The sequence below is a fragment of the Emys orbicularis genome, chromosome 2 (genome assembly GCF_028017835.1).
Source record: "Emys orbicularis isolate rEmyOrb1 chromosome 2, rEmyOrb1.hap1, whole genome shotgun sequence".
Lineage (NCBI taxonomy): Eukaryota > Metazoa > Chordata > Testudines > Emydidae > Emys > Emys orbicularis.
Window position 1 is genome coordinate 283,656,884 of NC_088684.1, and position 18,859 is coordinate 283,675,742.

Below are 18,859 nucleotides of genomic sequence, written 5' to 3' on the forward strand. Positions count from 1 at the left end.
ATATGTGTAGTGTTGGAAGTATACCCCACATAGTCCGATTGGGGTACAGAGACAGGGTCCAAATATCTTGCAATTTTTTAATTAGCATTAGGAAGCAAAATCAAGGGTATTATCATAATCCTCTGCCTTCCTGATTTTCCTTTGTATACAACCTTGAAAGGTTAAAAGCAGACTATTACATCAAAAGATAAACACATGGTAGAGAACTTAAATAAAGGTAAAACACACAAAGAGAAGAAAGAAACAGGATGTCTACTATAAGTCTGATTAATTGTACACATTTTGGGTTCCAGAAAATATTGGCACAGTCAATAGTAATTGCTTACTTCCTTTTTCATGAGATATTTGCTAAGAGGATGCAGATTTCTGTGGCTTACAAATACATCTTTAACTCTGAGTCCTAGTTAAGGCATGCTAGTTACTAGGGATTTAGCAATGGTTAGAACACAAGGCTGGCCTTCGGCACTCCTGAGTCTATTTCAGCTGGCCCCACTTGGGGATCATGGTACCTGTGCTGCGAGTTTCCAGAATCTTCAAATGGGGCCACTCATCCCTTCCCCCACCTCCTCTTATAAAGGATTTTGAGGATATGTAAGGGGAAGTGAACCCAACCATCCTTCAGTTCCTTCTAACTCTGAAGGTGTGACGGGATCCCCGGGGTACAATCTGGAACTGTAGCCAAGCAGTGTAAAAGGGATCCCAGGCTGGGGAGAGCTAAGGGGACACAGCAGTCCAGATTGCACCGTGGGGAATGTCACAACCTCACAGTCATACTTTATATGAAATGTATCATAGTCTTTAAAAGGGGTGAACATAGGGGTATCGGCTGTCACAGGCACCAAGATCTCTGGATCCTTCCTGATTGACCAAGCCAGGGATTTGACATCCCACGACTCTGGAGAACTGCTTAATAAAGTGGTTCTGGTTCCCAGATTCATCCTGGTCAACAGAGTCAAGTGCTGAGGACCTGACACCATTATCTTGATAGGAATTGCTTACCAAAGTAGAGGCACTCAAGTGCTTGTATCTGTCCAGGTTGACTGAGAATTGTGCTGAGGATCTGGCACCTTCAACTCTGTGCTCATCATTAGTGGTAATGAGGTCCCAGGTCTGTCCAGGTGCACTGTGTCTGATACCAGTGATCCAGCACCATTGACTCCAGGGAGCTTGCTTGCTAAAGTAGTTTCGTGCCCAGTAAAAATGGCTTTGAAACCTCCGAATGCATCCAGCTGACCAAACCCAGTGCTGAGGTTATGGTACCATTGACTCTATGCTCAATATAAATGGCACAGAGGTCCCTAGATCCATCTGGATTAACCAAGTCAGTGCTTCAGTCCTTGCACAATCTGATCTTAACCCTCATCACAAACTATGCTGTGGGTGCTGCTTCCATCTGTGTCAAAAGAGTTCAGTGTGGAGGACCCTGCACAGTTACCTCTGGAGAACCTCCTGCTAATGTGGTTCTGGGGGTGACATAAATGGCACCAAGGTCCTAGGGTCCATCTGGATTAAACAAATCTGGAACTGTCAAATGCAAAAGCTGCACCCTAAGTCGTTCTATGTCTGACAGCAGCAGCATTGCAGGCTTTTGACTGTTACAGATTGACTGAATACAGTGTCAAGGAACATGCACATTTACCTGTGAAACATTGCGTGCCAATAAGGCCTAGGTGCCCAGATCTGTCCAGTGCAGGGGTTCTGGTTCTGTTGATTGTGTACATAAGTGGGACTGAAGTGCCTGGGCTTGTATGGGTTGACAGAATCCAGTCTGTGACGGGGTTCGGTCACAGAGACCCCCTTGGGTCTGTCACCTGATGTGCTGAATTTACCTCTGAGCCCGTTTCCCCTGCCAGCTTGGGACTCCAGAACCCTGCCTTGTTGAGCCAGACACGCTAGCCAGCTGCAAATGCAGACCCAGGTCTGGTCCATGCCCCCAAAGCTGCAGACTTTAACCAAAAAGTGCTCAGCAGATCACCTCTCCCAGCACCCAGACACCCAGTTCCCAATGGGATCCAAACCCCAAATAAATCCATTTTACTCTGTATAAAGCTTATGCAGGGTAAACTCATAAATTGTCCGCCCTCTATAACACCGATAGAAAGATATGCACCACTGTTTGCTCCCCCAGGTATTAATCACTTACTCTGAATTAATTAATAAACACTGGCTCTCTCTCTGGCTCCCTCACACGCACTAACTCTCTCTCTGGCTCTCTCACACGCACTGGCTCACTCTCACGCACACATACACACACATGCGCACACACACATACACACTTGTATTATTATTGTTGTTGTTATTACTGCTTGGTACTTCCTGTCAAAATGCTCATGGTGAGCCAGGAGTGACTAGGGGCTACAGGAGGGCTGTGGGCTCTGGAAAGATGCAGCCCCCATGTGACAGCTCGAAGCCTGCCTTGAGCCACTGCTGCAGCATCTGCTGTGTACGAAGCTCAGGGTGTGTCAGTAATGGGGGACGGGAGTTCTGGGGGTCCACGGGCAGGGGTGGTGGCTGTGCCCCCTTGACACACTTTGGTCAGCGGCACTGGCTGGGGACTGCCTTCAGTGGAGCATAGGAGCACCAGTTTAATAATATTGCATAGGGCCCCATAAATCCTAAGGACGGCCCTGGCCCCCAGCCTTGCACCCCCAGAATATACTGTCTTGCCGTGGTCAGAAGCCTAACCAGTGTAAGTTTATTACCCAGTCTGCCCCTCCCTTGATGTGGAGAGTACACACACTAGCCTTTGTAAACTGAGCTGAGATTTCCCAAGCACTTCAGCCGAAACACATTGTTTAAAGTAAAATATAAAACAGATTTATTAACATCAGAAAGATAGATCTTAAGTGATTATAAGTGGTAGGCACAAAAGGTCAGAGATAGTTACCAAAGAAAATAAAAGGTAAGTGCAGAGTCTAAATCTTAAACCTTATTAGACTAGGCAGTATTTGGATCAAGCAGTTTTTCTCACCCTACTGGATGCTGCAGGTATGTTATTGCTCTTAATACACTGGCTTTCCCTTTAAGCCTGGGACCAGTTTCCTCAGTTCAAGTCTTTGTCTTCCCAGTGTTATTGTTGCTTCCAGTGTAGGTGGGGGAAGGAGAAAGGTAAAAGCATGATGCCACTGTCCCCTATTTTATATCCTCAGTCTATGTGCCTGGAAAACACTAACCCAGATGTGTCCTGGTGGGCTTTGGTGTGTCACATAGTTGAGCAATCCCCCATTGTGTGTTGCTTGTACATCCCTCTTACAGCATTGTAAATCCCTTGTTTACAACTCCCCTGCTGATTAATAGTTGCTTAATACCTTCCTGGGTCCTGGGAGTGGATTACCTCCTTTGTTGTACCTGGTGAACTAGCAGTAGAGACTATCAAACTTACAACATATTTTAGTGACAAAATCTCATAACTTCATACCAGGGATGAAAGTAATTTAAAGGATTTACCAGTAAGCAGGGCAGCTGGGATCCTGGGCAAGGTGGGGGGGTAGCTCTGGGCCCCTCGAAGGGGCGGGCCCTCAGGCAGAAAGGGCGGGGCTGGGGCCAGATCCCCCAGTCCCCTTCAGCGCTGCCCGGCCCACACTGCCCGGGGCTCTGGTGGTGATTTAAAGGGCCTGGGGCTCTGAGCCTGTCACGGAGTGTGGGGGAGTCAAGGCCCTGCACCCCTCTTCCTGGGATTCACCGTGACTCTCAGCCAGCCAGGTTTATTAGATGACAGGAACACAGTCCCAAGCAGAGCGTGTAGGTACAACCAGAACCCCTCAATCAAGTTCTTCTTGGGGGTTTAGGGAGCTTAGACCCCAGGTTGGGGTTCCCTGTGTTGCACCACCCAGCCCAAACTGAAACCAAACCAAAACTCCTCCAGCAGCTTTCTCCCCCCTCCCCTCTGCTCCTCCTCTCCTTTGTTCAGTCTCCCGGGCAGAAGGTGTTATTTCTCCCAACCCCCCTCCTGGCTCAGGTTACAGCTCAGGTAGCTTCCTTCAAGGGAAGTCCCCCATCCCCAATGCAACCCCCCTGCAACATTCCCAGGTCAAATCTGCCCCACTCCCTGCTCCGCGCCCTGCTCCGTCACAGAGCCCTAGGCCCTTTTAAATTGCCGGGCCCTGGGACAGCTGCCCCTTTTGTCTACCCCGCCCCCGGTCAGCTGGTACGGTCCTTAAAGTGCTGCCGCAGCAGCGTTTTAAGGTCGGCTGTGTACCGGCCCATACTGGTGGCCACTTTCTTACTGGTACACTGTACCGGCCTGTACCGGCTTACTTTCACCTCTGCTTCATACACACTTATGATATACATATTTGGACAGAACAGTGGGTTTCAGCAGATCATGACCTTACAGATGATATCTTACATGGCATGCTTTGTATGAAATATATAAGTATATGACGGGGTAAATATTGGGGTGTGTGTCCAGGGTGCTGCTTTGAAGTACAGCATGCCACAGTGTCCATACCCTTCACCCACCTACCTCACTTGTTTGGAATCTTAGCCCTGGTCTACACTACGAGTTTAGGTCGAATTTAGCAGCGTTAGATCGATTTAACCCTGCACCCATCCACACGACAAAGCCATTTTTGTCGCCTAAAAGGGCTCTTAAAATTGATTTCAGTACTCCTCCCCGACAAGCGGATTAGCACTGAAATCGACCTTGCTGGGTCGAATTTGGGGTAGCCTGGCCAGTCATGAAACTGGTTTTCAAAGCTTCTCTGATGCACAGCGCGCCCTGCTGTGCTCTTCTAACTGCCCTGGTGCCTGGCTGCGCGTAATCAGCAGCCAGGCGATTTGCCTTGACCTCTCAACCCGCCATAAATGTCTCCCCCTTACTCTCACAGATATTGGGGAGCACACAGCAAGCAGTAATAACAATGAGAACATTGGTTTCGCTGAGGTCTAACCGAGTCAGTAAACCGCCAGCGTATTTTTAAATGTCCAAAGGCACATTCTACCACCATTTTGCACTTGCTCAGCCTATAGTTGAACAGCTCCTGTCTACTGTCCAGGGTGCCTGTGTACAGCTTCATGAGCCATGGCATTAAGGGGTAGGCTGGGTCCCCAAGGATAACTATAGGCATTTCAACATCCCCAACGGTTATTTTCTGGTCCGCGAAGAAAGTCCCTTGCTGAAGCTGTTCACACAGACCAGAGTTCCTAAAGATGCGAGCGTCATGTACCTTTCCCGGCCATCCCACGTTGATGTTGGTGAAACGTCCCTTGTGATCCACCAGTGCTTGCAGCACCATTGAAAAGTACCTCTTTCGGTTTATGTACTGGCTGCCTTGGTGCTCCAGTCCCAAGATAGGGATATGGGTTCCGTCTATCGCCCCACCACAGTTAGGGAATCCTATTGCAGCAAAGCCGCTACCTTTGATAACAGCAGCTCAGTGATCGTGTTGGCTACTTGGATTACAGCAGCCCCCACAGTAGATTTGCCCACTCCAAATTGATTCCCGACTGACCAGGAGCTGTCTGGTGTTGCAAGCTTCCACAGGGCTATCGCCACTTGCTTGTGAACTGTGAGGGCTGGTCTCATCTTGGTATTCTTGCGCTTCAGGGCAGGGGAAAGGAAGTCACAAAGTTCCATGAAAGTGCCCTTACGCATGTGAAAATTTCGCAGCCACTGGGAATCATCCCAGACCTGCAACACTATGTGGTCCCACCAGTCTGTGCTTGTTTCCCGGACCCAGAATCAGCGTTCCACGGCATGAACCTTGCCCCATTACCCCCATGATGTCCAAATTGCCAGGGCCCGTGCTTTGAGAGAAGTCTGTGTCCATGTCCTCATCACTCTCGTCACCGCGCTGCCGTCGCCTCCTCGCCTGCTTTTGCTGCACCATTGAAAAGTACCCCGTTCGGTTTATGTACTGGCTGCCTTGGTGCTCCGGTCCCAAGATAGGGATATGCGTTCCATCTATCGCCCCACCACAGTTAGGGAATCCCATTGCAGCAAAGCCATTCACTATGACCTGCATATTTCCCAGAGTCACTACCCTTGATAGCAGCAGCTCAGTGATCGTGTTGGCTACTTGGATCACAGCAGCCCCCACAGTAGATTTGCCCACTCCAAATTGATTCCCGACTGACCGGTAGCTGTCTGGCGTTGCAAGCTTCCAGAGGGCTATCACCACTTGCTTGTGAACTGTGAGGGCTGGTCTCATCTTGGTATTCTTGTGCTTCAGGGCAGGGGAAAGCAAGTCACAAAGTTCCATGAAAGTGCCGTTACGCATGCGAAAGTTTTGCAGCCACTGGGAATCATCCCAGACCTGCAACACTATGCGGTGCCACTAGTCTGTGCTTGTTTCCCAGGCCCAGAATCAGCGTTCCACGGCATGAACCTGCCCCATTACCACCATGATGTCCAAATTGCCAGGGCCTGTGCTTTGAGAGAAGTCTATGTCCATGTCCTCATCAGTCTCATCACCGCGCTGCCGTCGCCTCCTTGCCTGCTTTTGCAGGTTCTGGTGCTACTGGCATATACTGCAGGATAATGCGTGTGGTGTTTACAGTGCTCATAACTGCCGCGATCTGAGCGGGCTCCATGCTTGCCGTGGTATGGCGTCTGCGGAAAAAAGGCGCGAAACGATTCTCAGCCGTTGCTCTCACTGAGGGAGGGGGGCCTGAGGACATGTACCCAGAACCACCCGCGACAATGTTTTTGCCCCATCAGGCATTGGGAGCTCAACCCAGAATTCCAGTGGGCGGCAGAGACTGTGGGAATTGTGGGATAGCTACCACAGTGCAATGCTCCGAAAGTCGACGCTAGCCTCGGTACTGTGGACGCACTCCGCCGACTTAATGCGCTTAGTGGGGACACACACAATCGACTGTATCAAATCGATTTATAAAAAATCGACTTCTATTAAATCAACCTAATTTCGTAGTGTAGACATACCCTTAGTTTAGGAATTCCCAAGCTAGTGAAAGGAACTGAAAGGGGGTTGGGCCATTCTCCATTTTATACCCTTACATCTTCCATGAGAGGAGGGGGCAGAGAGGAGTAAATGGCTCCACTGGAACTTCTCACCAGAAGATTCTGGAAACCTGCAGTTCATGGGGGCCTTGATCCCAAAAGTATGAATATGCAGAGGTTCATCGTGAACTCCAGTTACTGGCAAGTAGTTTTCATTTCTATGCCTGTTATTGCTACTCACCCATCATGCTACACTAGATACTTTCCATAAACATTTTCCATCCTACCAATGGAAACAGTGATAGGAATGCCAGTGCAGAGCAGGTCTAATGCTCAGACCTAGATGACATAAGGGTTAAAATTCTGCCAGCCAATAGCAGTCTGTGTTCACTAGCACTTCCACCATTTTTATCACCTGTGATAGGAAATGTTATGCAAAAAATTCCAGTGTAGGGAAAGTCCATATGAACCTGGGCAAGCCATGGAAATTATCTGCCTCAGTTTCCCCATCTGCAAAATAGTGAAGATAACACATACTGCTCAGAGATGCTGAGTTTAATGGATTGTTTGTAAAATGCTTTGAGATCCTTGCATGAAATGTGCTATGGAAGTGCAAAGCTGTGCTATTATCCACATCCGATGGTTGTTTGAATAAGAATGAGTTTGTCTTTGATAGCTTTTAATCAATACAAATACATTTATCTTCAAGTGGAGTTTGATAAAATTCAAGTGTAGAGTGAGAGATCTGGTTGTGACGTTGTGCAGTCTATATGGTTTTATAAAAACTTGATAATAAGTCAATATAATGTAACTGGGATAGTTTTAGAGAAAATATGGTAATAAGTGAATATAACGTAACTCGGATATGCTTCATGCAAAAGGTCTCTTGTAAGGTATCATTACAAAGCTTATAATCTACTGAGTATGATCATCTGATTTGTATAAATGTACCACTCTTGTATCTAAAACTAGAAATATAAAATGTAACTCTGAGGGCCTATTGTAATTATGTAAAGTGTGGGCCATTAATGATGGTTTGGAATCTTGATGACTCCCATTAACCAGGACCATTGTCTGCAGATGGTTGTGTTTACCTGTTAGGCTTCCTGTGTATGTGTGTGCTGGCAAGTGGGCAATGAAGTCTTGCAGTGACATGTGATCATGTCATCTGAACTGGAATCCATCTTTAACCTGGTGCTTTTCCAGTGAGGGGGGGTGGAAACCCAGAGGGACAAAGGGTTCCCGCCTTATGCAAAAGACATATAAAAAGGGGTGGAAGAGAACAGAGGGAGAGAGGAGCCATCATGAAGAATCCCCTAGCTATCACCTGAGCTGCAACAAGAGCTGTACCAGGTGAAAGAATTGTGCCCAGGCCTGGAAGGTGTCCAGTCTGAGAAAAAACTTACTGAAGCATCTCTGAGGGTGAGAGTCTGTATTCAGTTTGATTAGACATAGATTTGCGCATTTTATTTTATTTTGCTTGGTGACTTACTTTGTTCTGTCTGTTACTACTTGGAACCACTTAAATCCTACTGTCTGTATTTAATAAAATCACTTTTTATTTAGTAATTTACTCAGAGAATGTATTAATACCTGGGGGAGCAAACAACTGTGCATATCTCTCTATCAGTGTTATAGAGGGTGAACAATTTATGAGTTTGCCCTGCATAAACTTTATGCAGGGTAAAACGGATTTATTTGGGTTTAGACCCCATTGGGAGTTGGGCATCTGAGTGCTAAAGACAAGCACACTACTGTGAGCTGTTTTCAGGTAAACTTGCAGCTTTGGGACAAGTGATTCAGACCCTGAGTCTTTGTTAGAGCAGACTGGAGTGACTGGCTCAGCAAGACAGGGTGCTGGAGTCCTGAGCTGGCAGGGAAAACAGAAGCAGGGGTAGTCTTTGCACATTGGGTGGCAGCTCCCAAGGGGGTTTCTGTGATCCAACCCGTCACACTGGTTAATCGGTTGTTAACAATAGTTAAGCTTCTATTTTTATCTAGGTCACAGCATTATGTTGCTGAGCTATTTTGCTCTGAGCATGAGGACACAAATTATGTCAGTTTTCACTACAAGGACAAAGGTGTCAGATGTAGAAAGCAACCTTAAAAAAACTTGAAGTCTGAACCCAGTTAGGGCACTCTTCTCCCAAGATCTTGTTAAATGTCAAGCTGTTGATAATGGGTAAAGTCAATATGGGGAGAGAAAGTGCCTGTGGAGGTGTTCCAAAAAAACTCTTAAAGGGGTTGGAAAAATTCACCAGTCTCAAATACCCATCCTTCCTTTCCCTTTTGCACAGAAACCTCATGAGGAATTTGCACAGGACTTCATATAAAAGTGTTGGAATTTATAAAATCGAGGGTTAAAAAAAGAAGTTCATGTAGTCCTGGTCTATGACTAGGCCTCTTAAGTGCTACAGTAATTCACATAATAATAATAATTAATAAAAAAAAACATCAACAGCAATTCTCGTATCATTTCTGCTACCATTGACCCTTTTGCCCATGGATTAAACTAATATGGTTAAAATGAGAAAAAAGTGATGTTTTGACAAAAAGCTAAATGGCTACTTAGTTGCATGCTCTTAATTATATAGCCATCTCTGTGTATTTCAATGTGTTAATCAGTTAAACCCCTATTTTTTGTAATAAAAAAGATATGGAATGTAACACACTAGGGTCCCAATTCAACTTCCACTGAAGTCAATAGAAAATTTCTCATTGACTTAAATGGGAGTTGGGTGAGACCCTCTGGGATTGTTTCTGTGTTTGCATATGCTAATTTTACACTCTTTTTGTTCCATTGACTTCAGTTGGGTTACTCAACAACAGTGTGGTCATCAGCACTAGTTTGGTTTTGGCAGCTTTTTGATATGGACCTATTATGAGGATGGAAAACCAATGGACTACGAAGTATATTTACCATGGACTGCTATTACAAGGCCAGCAATTAAAGTGTCACAAAAAGCTTTGGTGGTGTGATAATATCATCAATGATGGACATACACTGAATATCCGGCCAGACCACCTTAATGACCTAGCTAGACATTGATCATGATGGTGCTCAATCTGCAAGGATGATATGTCTCTTTGGGATTTGCAATGATGATTATAATGATGATTGATGAAAGGTGCACATATATTTAAATGTAGTCCCATTTAAAAAAAAAAAGGCAATTCTGTAGCTCTTCCTTAATATATGTTACTATGGTACTTTGCACAGTGCTTCACATATCAATGTTTGGTTAAACATTAACTATTACACTAGACAGAAAGTGAATAACCTTCAGAGACTCATTTTTTAAAAAACATTTCCAGTAGGTAGATCTTATGCTTAAATTGAGATTTTTAAGTGACATAATATTAGTATTGTGTTACTCAGAGCATAACATTGTAAACGTCTCCCACTTAATTAGCAGTGCTGCACATGACTGCTGGCCATTTGGCAAGTAGCAAAGAATTTATCTGATCCAGCTCAGTACATTTAGTACCTTTTTGCAGAGAACAATTAAAAGACCCATTACATTTTTTCTTTGGAAATGGACAACTGTACTAACTTTCAGACTCTCAATAAGGGCTGAATTCTGTGAGGTTCTGAATGCCCTCATCTGCCATTAAGCCAAATCCTCAGCTAGTGTAAAAGCTGAAGTCAGTGTAGCTACCCTGATTTACACTGACACAGCAAGGCTGAAGTCAATGTAGCTACACTGATTTACACCAGTGGAGGATCTAACCCATTTATTCTCCAGTGGATGGTGAGGGTGTTCAGCACATCACAGGAGACAGCTAACACCCTGCAGGATTAGGCCCTAAAATAGTGAAAGTTGTATGCCCATTAGTGGCAGTATACAATGTTTACTATATGGTGAAAAAGGCAGAGGTGACAGCACACAAGCAGCACCATATATTGGCTAATTAATTGTGAGTGGCAGTGGTGTTAGCTTCAAAGCAGGACAGATTATCTGGGAGAGGGAAGCATTACTGAAATGGAAGACGACAAAAATACATGCAAACGTGTTACAGAAAATAGAGCCATGATGCAACTCACTTTTCCATAAAAATAACAGGAGTACTTGTGGCACCTTAGAGACTAACAAATTTATTAGAGCATAAGCTTTCGTGGGCTACAACCCACTTCTTCGGATGCATCCGAAGAAGTGGGTTGTAGCCCACGAAAGCTTATGCTCTAATAAATTTGTTAGTCTCTAAGGTGCCACAAGTACTCCTGTTATTTTTGAGGATACAGACTAACACGGCTGCTACTCTGAAACCTCACTTTTCCATGGGGAGGTAAAGTTGTTAAGTACGGATCTTAAAAACAAATCATGATTATATCTGTGGGAAAAAAGCAACTGCATTCATTTTTTGGCAGGTTTAGGATGCTCTGATGATACAGAAGTATGTTTGCAGTGTTGTTGTAACCATGTTGGACCAACTTCTGTTAGTGAAAGAGACAAGTTCTGTGTAAGCTTGAAAGCTTCTCTCTTTCACCAACAGAAACTGGTCCAATAAAAGATATTACCTCACCCACCTTGTCTCTCTAATATAGAAGTACGGCAGTTGAGCTTGGCCCACTGATATTTCTTTTTAAAAAAGGAATTTGTCTGATTCCCTTTTCACTTGACCCATATAAGTCGGAAGTAACTTTTACAAAGTCAGTGAAGTTGCTGCTTTGGGGTAAAACTGGTGTGAGATCAGAATTGGATCTTCAGAGTTTGAAGTAAGGCAGAGAACCAAATAAGAGCCAATCCTATTTCTGTGATACTAGAGATTGCAAGTAGGAAATGTGCAATATAATTTGAGTTCAGCATGTTTAGGCTGACTAGTTTGCACTCAAATAGTGGATGAATCTTTTCATCAGTAGATCTCAAAGTCCTTTAAAAGAAGGATGTTTACTGATGGGGAAAATAATTTATCATTTCTAAATCATCCCTGACAGATGGAAGTCAAGCGTAACTGTGAATATTTTCACTGATGACAACTCCACCACTTTCCATGCTTGCTTGCTCCATTACTTAACTACCTTTATAGGATCAAATTCAGGCATTGCCATGGTTTATGAGGGTGCCAGCATAAGCCCTAGCAAAAGCCCCACAAAAAGAAAACTTTGCCAGGGGAATGCACTGACAGCTAGTGTACTCCAACAATGGGGCATTGCTTTCTGGAAAGCATTTGTGTCCAGGGTGGCTGGGAGATGCATTAATTCAGCAAAGCCCTTGACCTTTGGTAGCCTCCTCTGGTGAAGCTCCAGTGGAGCCCTAGATTTAAACTAAAGGCTTCACCACCCCAGAGCAGCAGCAGTAACATTGTGTACTCTCCTTTAGGGCAAATTCCCCTCTCACTCAACAGGGCTTGGTAGAACAAGGCTGCATGAACCTCCTGCTTCAGTACTGGTGAATCTGGCCCATATAACCTTTAATACTCCCTACAGCAGCTTCATTCCATTATCTTTTATCCTGGCTTGTTGCCAAAAGAATGTAAGCAGGGTCTGAATGAACTCTCCCCGACATCTAGTGATAAGCTGGGGGAGAAGACTTCAGGAACCGACCCCATTTGCATAAGACATGTCTAGTTGCACAACATGATGGAGCTGCTTTGCCCAAATGATCACTTTTGACTGGTGTTGGATTGCAAGTCACTGTTATTGGGGGGCAGGGGTAATAAAGCATTGTTACTCTTGTGGTGTGAATAATGGGCAGCAGAATGGTGTTTGTCATGCCATGATTGAGGGACTCACCCTCAACTGAACTGCACTCCCTAGGCTGAGGGCAGGAATGCCAGAGGCCAGGGGAGATGAGAGAGGGTTAGGATAGGTGTTTTTATCTGGTGACATGGGCTCTGCCTAAAGTCCTCGACATCATTTGATCCTCCCCCCTCTCCAGTGTGTAATGAAAGAGCTGATTAAGACTCAATTGAGAGTGGTTTGGTGCAGAGCAATAGAGCTAAAATCACTGATAACTAGGTCTAAGCATTAGACCTGCTATGGGACAGTATCTCTGATTAAAGAGACTGCTCAGCCTGTGCTAGCTGTGAGGCTCCTGCACTAACAGCTGAAATCACTGAAAGCTGTGTTAAGTGGTGGGACCTCAAGACATCCCTGAGCAGACAGCAGTGGAGCGGTGAGTGGATGGCATGGTACAAGAGATTTTTCAACTGCTCTGGTCTGTGCAAGGAATAAGAGTGCTCCACTGCCACCACTAGCTGAAGCAGGTAGAGATTGAAATTAAACTTGTTTAAAATAATAAAAAAATAGAGTGGTGACAGTGAACCATAGTGTTAGGGTATACTTAGATATGGATAGTTTATAATTATACAGGTTTAATAATTAATATAGATGATTTTAGATGGTTATGGCTACCGATAACAAGATGGTGGTGGCAAACAGTCAGAGAAATCCAAAATTGAGGTCTGGGAGAGATTTGGCCAATAATAAGCAAGCAGGCTGAGGTGAAATAGAGGTCACTCCAAAACCCTGAAGGGAGGAGTCAGTGAAGCATATCACAGGTCTCCAATTAGGTCTGGCTCCTAAGTAGGGTGACCAGACAGCAAATGTGAAAAATCGGGATGGGGGTGGCACAGGAGCCTATATAAGAAAAAGACCCCAAAATCGGGACTGTCCCTATAAAATTGGGACATCTGGACACCCTACTCCTAAGGCACAGGTCTTCAATCAGATCCAGCTTTGATTGACAAAGGGCTTAAACCTGATTGGTGGGAATGCTCAGGATTGTAAAAATCAGAATACGCCAAAATCTGTATATAAGGCAGAGAGCTGACCGGCTTTAGTCCCGTGGTGGGCAACCTGCAGCCTGCAACCTGCTAATCCACTGGCGGGCCGCGAGACAGTGTTTACATTGACCGTCTGCAGGCACGGCCGCCCGCAGCTCCCAGTGGCCGCGGTTCGCCATTCCTGGCCAATGGGAACTGCAGAGATGTGCTGGCCGCTGTTTCCCACAGCTCCCATTGGCTGGGAACAGCGAACCACGGCCACTGGGAGCTGTGGGTGGTTGTGCCTGTGGATGGTCAATGTAAACACTGTCTCGTGGCCTGCCAGTGGATTAGCAGCCACAGGTTGCCCATCACTGCTTTAGTCAGTCCTGGTGTGAGTGAAAAATGCTGGAGTGAGAGGGAACAGAAGCAGGAGAGAAGAAAACATTTAAAACAGCAAAATCACTAAAGAAGAAAGGAACAGAACAATGGGCAGCAGAATATAAACAAAACAGAAGGACCTTTTCAGAGGAAAAGAAGACTACGGGAAAAGTAAGCACAGTGATTTTGATAATGAATTGAATGAATGGGTGTGTTTGAGATAATAAAGTTGGATGTCTGTGTATGTTTGTTATTATGTTTTTAAATGTTTCAAATAAGTAACTTGTTGCCAGCATTCTATATGTGATTGGCCATTGCATATAGAATGTAACCACTGAAAATATATATGTAACCACTGAAAATAATATCATAATGTTAAATACTTTAACATGTATCTGCCAGTAGTTTGTTATCTTATGTGTCTTATAAACTGTAAGAACTTATTTTTTGTTCTAAATATATACTTTAGAATAGATTTACTGTATTAGGACATGTGTTAAATAAAAGTCATTTTTGTTTTCAAAGAATTGCTGCCTGACTGTCAATCCTTTGAGTGGAGGGGTGTGTTCATGTCCTCCCAGGGGTAAACATAATTAATCTGTTCTGGGGAGTTTTCCATAGGTTGGAGGGAAACTCCCTTGTAAAATCCTGCCAATTCCTCTAGGGCAGGCCACCCCCTTTCATCTACCAAAACCAGACAAATTACTGATATAGGCAGGCTGTTGTGCGGGGAGCCTTGAGTCTGATTTTTATGGGTAACAGGTAGAGCAGCAAATGGAGCAAACAAAGCAAGCTGCCAAATGGCTGGTGGAGCGAGCAGCCGGATAGAGGAGCGAGCAAGGTGCCTTGCATCCCTCCCCCAGGTGAACGCACATGACTGTACCTCTGAACTCTCCGTCTTCACTGACCAAAGACAACAATTATGAGTGGGGTGACGTGGAGGGAGAGAGGGACCGACGGGCACTGCACGTTAAAGGAACTTTGTTTGTTGAACGTTCTCACCACAAGGGCAGGGGTGCCATTTGGGGGGGGGGGGGGCTGGAGTCCCCCCCTGAATTTCATACAGGAGGTATGCAAGCTCCCACGTGGAGCTCTTAACTACAGCAAGGCATTAGTGTGAAATGTAAGTTCTGCAGAGGATGTGTGTCCCTGGGGCAGGGAGTCAGTATTTTGTTTACAAACAGAGGCAGAGTGATTAAGATAAGAAAGCGCTGGTGATTAAATTAAGGATCTGAAAGTCTAGCCTCTAAAACGGGAATTCCTGTGGCAGGGGTAAGGAGGAGGGATTGTTTTAGAGATAACACAGGGGACTCAGGAAAAAATACAACCAAGCCCTCAGAGCCAAGGTTACATTCAGAAGAGGGGGAGATTTGAGGGTGTAGGTGAAAAGAAGGGGCCAAAACCAAAGGAAGGGATAGCAGTGGTATAGAAATGTTCCCACTCTACCTGTGGTACTTACCAGGCCCCTATCTGAGCGCTCACAAACTCTAACCTATTTTTCTTCACAGTCCCTCTGAAGTAAAGCAGGGCTGTTATTCTCATTTGTACAGATGGGGCACTGAGACACAGACTAAAGGCCAGATTTTCAAAGGTATTTAGGCACCTAGTGGGATTTTCAAAAGTGCCTGGAAAGTTAGGTGCTTTGTAAACCCCACTGGATACCTAAGGCAGCCCCCCCCCCCATCAGTGTCACACGCTGAGAGTGCATTAGTGCAGTTCCCCCCCTCACACAGAGGGTCATTAAGGCAAGTCCCCCCCCCCCCAACGTCAGTGTCCATTAGGGCAGTTCCCCCCCCCCCGTCACACGCTGAGGGGTCACTGAGGCAGGTCCCCCCCCCCCTCAGTGCCAAATGCTGAGGGTCCATTAGGGCAGGTCCCTCCCCCCGCAGTGTCACACACTGAGGGGTCATTGAGGCAGACAGGTTCCCCCCCCCCGTCAGTGCCAAATGCTGAGGGGGCGTTAGGGCAGGTCCCTCCCCCGCTCAGTGTCAGACGCTGAGCGGCCGTTAGGACAGTTCCGCCCCCCGCCTGTTGAGTGTCACGGGCTGAGGGGCCGGTTCTGCGTGGGGTGTTCGGGCAGTCCGTTCCCCCCCCCCCCCCCCCGACACACACACGCTGAGGGGCCGAGCCGGGCTCTGCGTGGGGTGTTCGGGCAGTACTCCCCCCCCCCCCCCCACACACACACACACGCTGAGGGGCCGAGCCGGGCTCTGCGTGGGGTGTTCGGGCAGTACTCCCCCCCCCCGACACACACACACACACGCTGAGGGGCCGAGCCGGGCTCTGCGTGGGGTGTTCGGGCAGTCCGTCGTCCCCCCCCGACACACACACGCTGAGGGGCCGAGCCGGGCTCTGCGTGGGGTGTTCGGGCAGTACTCCCCCCCCCCCCCCCCCCGACACACACACACACACACACACACGCTGAGGGGCCGAGCCGGGCTCTGCGTGGGGTGTTCGGGCAGTACTCCCCCCCCCCCCCCACACACACACACACGCTGAGGGGCCGAGCCGGGCTCTGCGTGGGGTGTTCGGGCAGTCCCCGTCCCCCCCCCCCCCGACACACACACACACACACGCTGAGGGGCCGAGCTGGGCTCTGCGTGGGGTGTTCGGGCAGTTCCCCCCGACACACACACGCTGAGGGGCCGGGCCGAGCCGAGGGAGGTCGGCTGCCGGTTAGTGCGGCCTCTTCGCCTGGCAGCGGGGCCGCCCGCGCGCGCAGCTAGGGGCCGGCCTCCAGCGCACAGCCCGGTGCTGCTGCACCATGGCCGCCTCCGAAGCTCCCTGCTACTTGGGATGGGACTTCAGCACCCAGCAGGTACAGGGGCGTTTGGCGGCTCCGCTCCCCCGGGGGGAGCAGCCAGGCCCGAGCCCTGTCGGCTGAGCACAACCCACTTCGGCTGTGGGAGGAAGAGGCCGAGCCCAGCCCCCGGTTTCCGCCCCTTCCCAGTGACCTGACAGAGTAGCGCTCGGGAGGCCGCCCGGCCGGGTGGCAGAGCCTGGGGTATTCCCCAGTCAGTGTAATCCCCGCCCTCTGCGTGTGGGCAAGGGGGTTAGTCCAGGAGCAGGGGCCACGCTGCAGAAGGGCCCGTCTGTGAGCGTAAGGGGGGGTGGGGTCTGTCTGGCAGCCGCAGGGGGAGTTAGCCGCAACAGTCTGACTAACGTAGTCGCCCGCCACTGGGCTAGGAGGTGGGCCCTGCTGGCGAGTGGAAAAAAGCCCCCGCTGCTGTAGTAGTAGGATAAGAGACGTGGGTGGAGGCAGGTGAGGCGGGGGTGACGCAGACTGCGTGCCTGGGCGAAGTGCAGAGTTCATAGCTGAACTGCTGCAAGGTTTGGGGGTGTTTGGAGCCAGGATTTTGATTTGGGCCATGGGGGGGCAGGCACAAAGTTTGGCTTGGTGTCCACGTTTTTTGCACTTCATCCTATAGTGCTGTTGGTAGATGACTTTGGCTCTTGTATCCAGTGCCTCTATGAAAGCCGGTGCTTCAATGGTTAGAATAACGTCTGCTTTTCTCGTCTGTATTTTCCTTGCTTTGTTTTTAGCAATATATTTTTGATAATAAGCAAAATATTTTCACCGATATGCAGTAACAGTAACTAAATAGAAACTGCTGATCTCCAGGAAACTGCAAGACAGTAGAAATTGTGACTGGGTTCTTGGCTCACTGGGTTCCTGGAATTACAAATCAAAGGTCAATAGTACTAATGTCCAAATTTGGCCTACTGATTTTACATTATCCTGCCCCCCTTCAAACTGAAGAGAGGGAAATAAAGGGAAGAAGGGGTAGAAACTACTAGTTAAATTTCTGTCTGGACACAGGTGTTTTATGTCTCCTGTGCTTTAATGTGTGCAGCAGCATGCATACACACTTGAAAGTTATGCACTTCTTAGCTTCTGTAGGCTGAGCTCATTGCATGCACTAGGGGCTTCTTGTATTCCTCCATTCTCTCTCTTCCCCCAAACTCTCCGTGTGTCACCTTTCTATGCCCTTCTATTACTCCCGCCACTTCTTCCCTAGTGCCAGAGGTTGTGTCCCCCTCAGGTCCCCCTCCGCCATGGTAGTGGCTCCTTGTGTTCCCCCCATTGCCTACTTCTCTTATTTCTGTTGGAATCCAGGCTACAGATAGTTTCCCCATGCAGAAAATTAAGCTTCTGCCTTTGATATGTGTAGGCAGCAGTCGGTGATGGTAGAGAATATTCTTTTCCTTAGCACCAAGCAGTCTGGGGACCCTAATTTTCCTCTGAATCAAGCTTTTTTGGTGTTCTGATTTGCACCAAAATCAATGGGGTTGTGCCCATGGATGCATAGAATATTCTCTGAAATGTTGGAATTGATTGGATATGACATTCCAACATTATTGTGTTACTCACCAACAGAGAAATGCCATGGAATGTAGGGTCTCGCTTTGCTTGGAAGTATGCACAATTTACTTATTTGTGTCATGCCTAGTTGAGAAATCTGAGGAACTAATTTAATGAAGATATTTAGCATTTGTCTACATTGGAGATTTAAGCACAGATATTGCTGTACTGGTGCAAACCATCACTGTGGATGTGCTGCAGCAGTGTAAAGAGTGACTCGTACCAGCATAGTTTACCAAATCAGGGTAAGCTCTACCAGTGCGAGTCACTTTTTCCACTGATGGAGTTATCTACACAATAATGATTTGCAGTAGTGCAACGGCAGTGGAGCTACATCAATGGTGACATACTTCATCTCTCCACCCAGAAAATAAGCTAAGTCCATGTGAATTGCCAGAATAATATGCCACTCTCTGTATATTGTGCAAAGTATGTTCGAAGTATGATCATGTGTGCTCTGTGAGCTCCACTGGGCTCCTTGAGTTTGGCTGCCCATTGATGGGGCT

At 47.2% G+C, this 18,859-nt stretch overlaps 1 protein-coding gene across 1 annotated transcript in view; it reads left to right on the plus strand.

The window, feature by feature from the left end:
- The first annotated feature begins 16,736 nt into the window (after nucleotides 1-16,736).
- XYLB (xylulokinase) overlaps nucleotides 16,737-18,859 on the plus strand; it is a 148,176-nt gene continuing 146,053 nt past the window's right edge. The window contains exon 1 of the mRNA XM_065399155.1: nucleotides 16,737-16,808. Within this exon, the coding sequence (XP_065255227.1) occupies nucleotides 16,755-16,808 (54 nt within the window). The 5' untranslated portion in view covers nucleotides 16,737-16,754. The remainder of the gene's footprint in view (nucleotides 16,809-18,859) is intronic.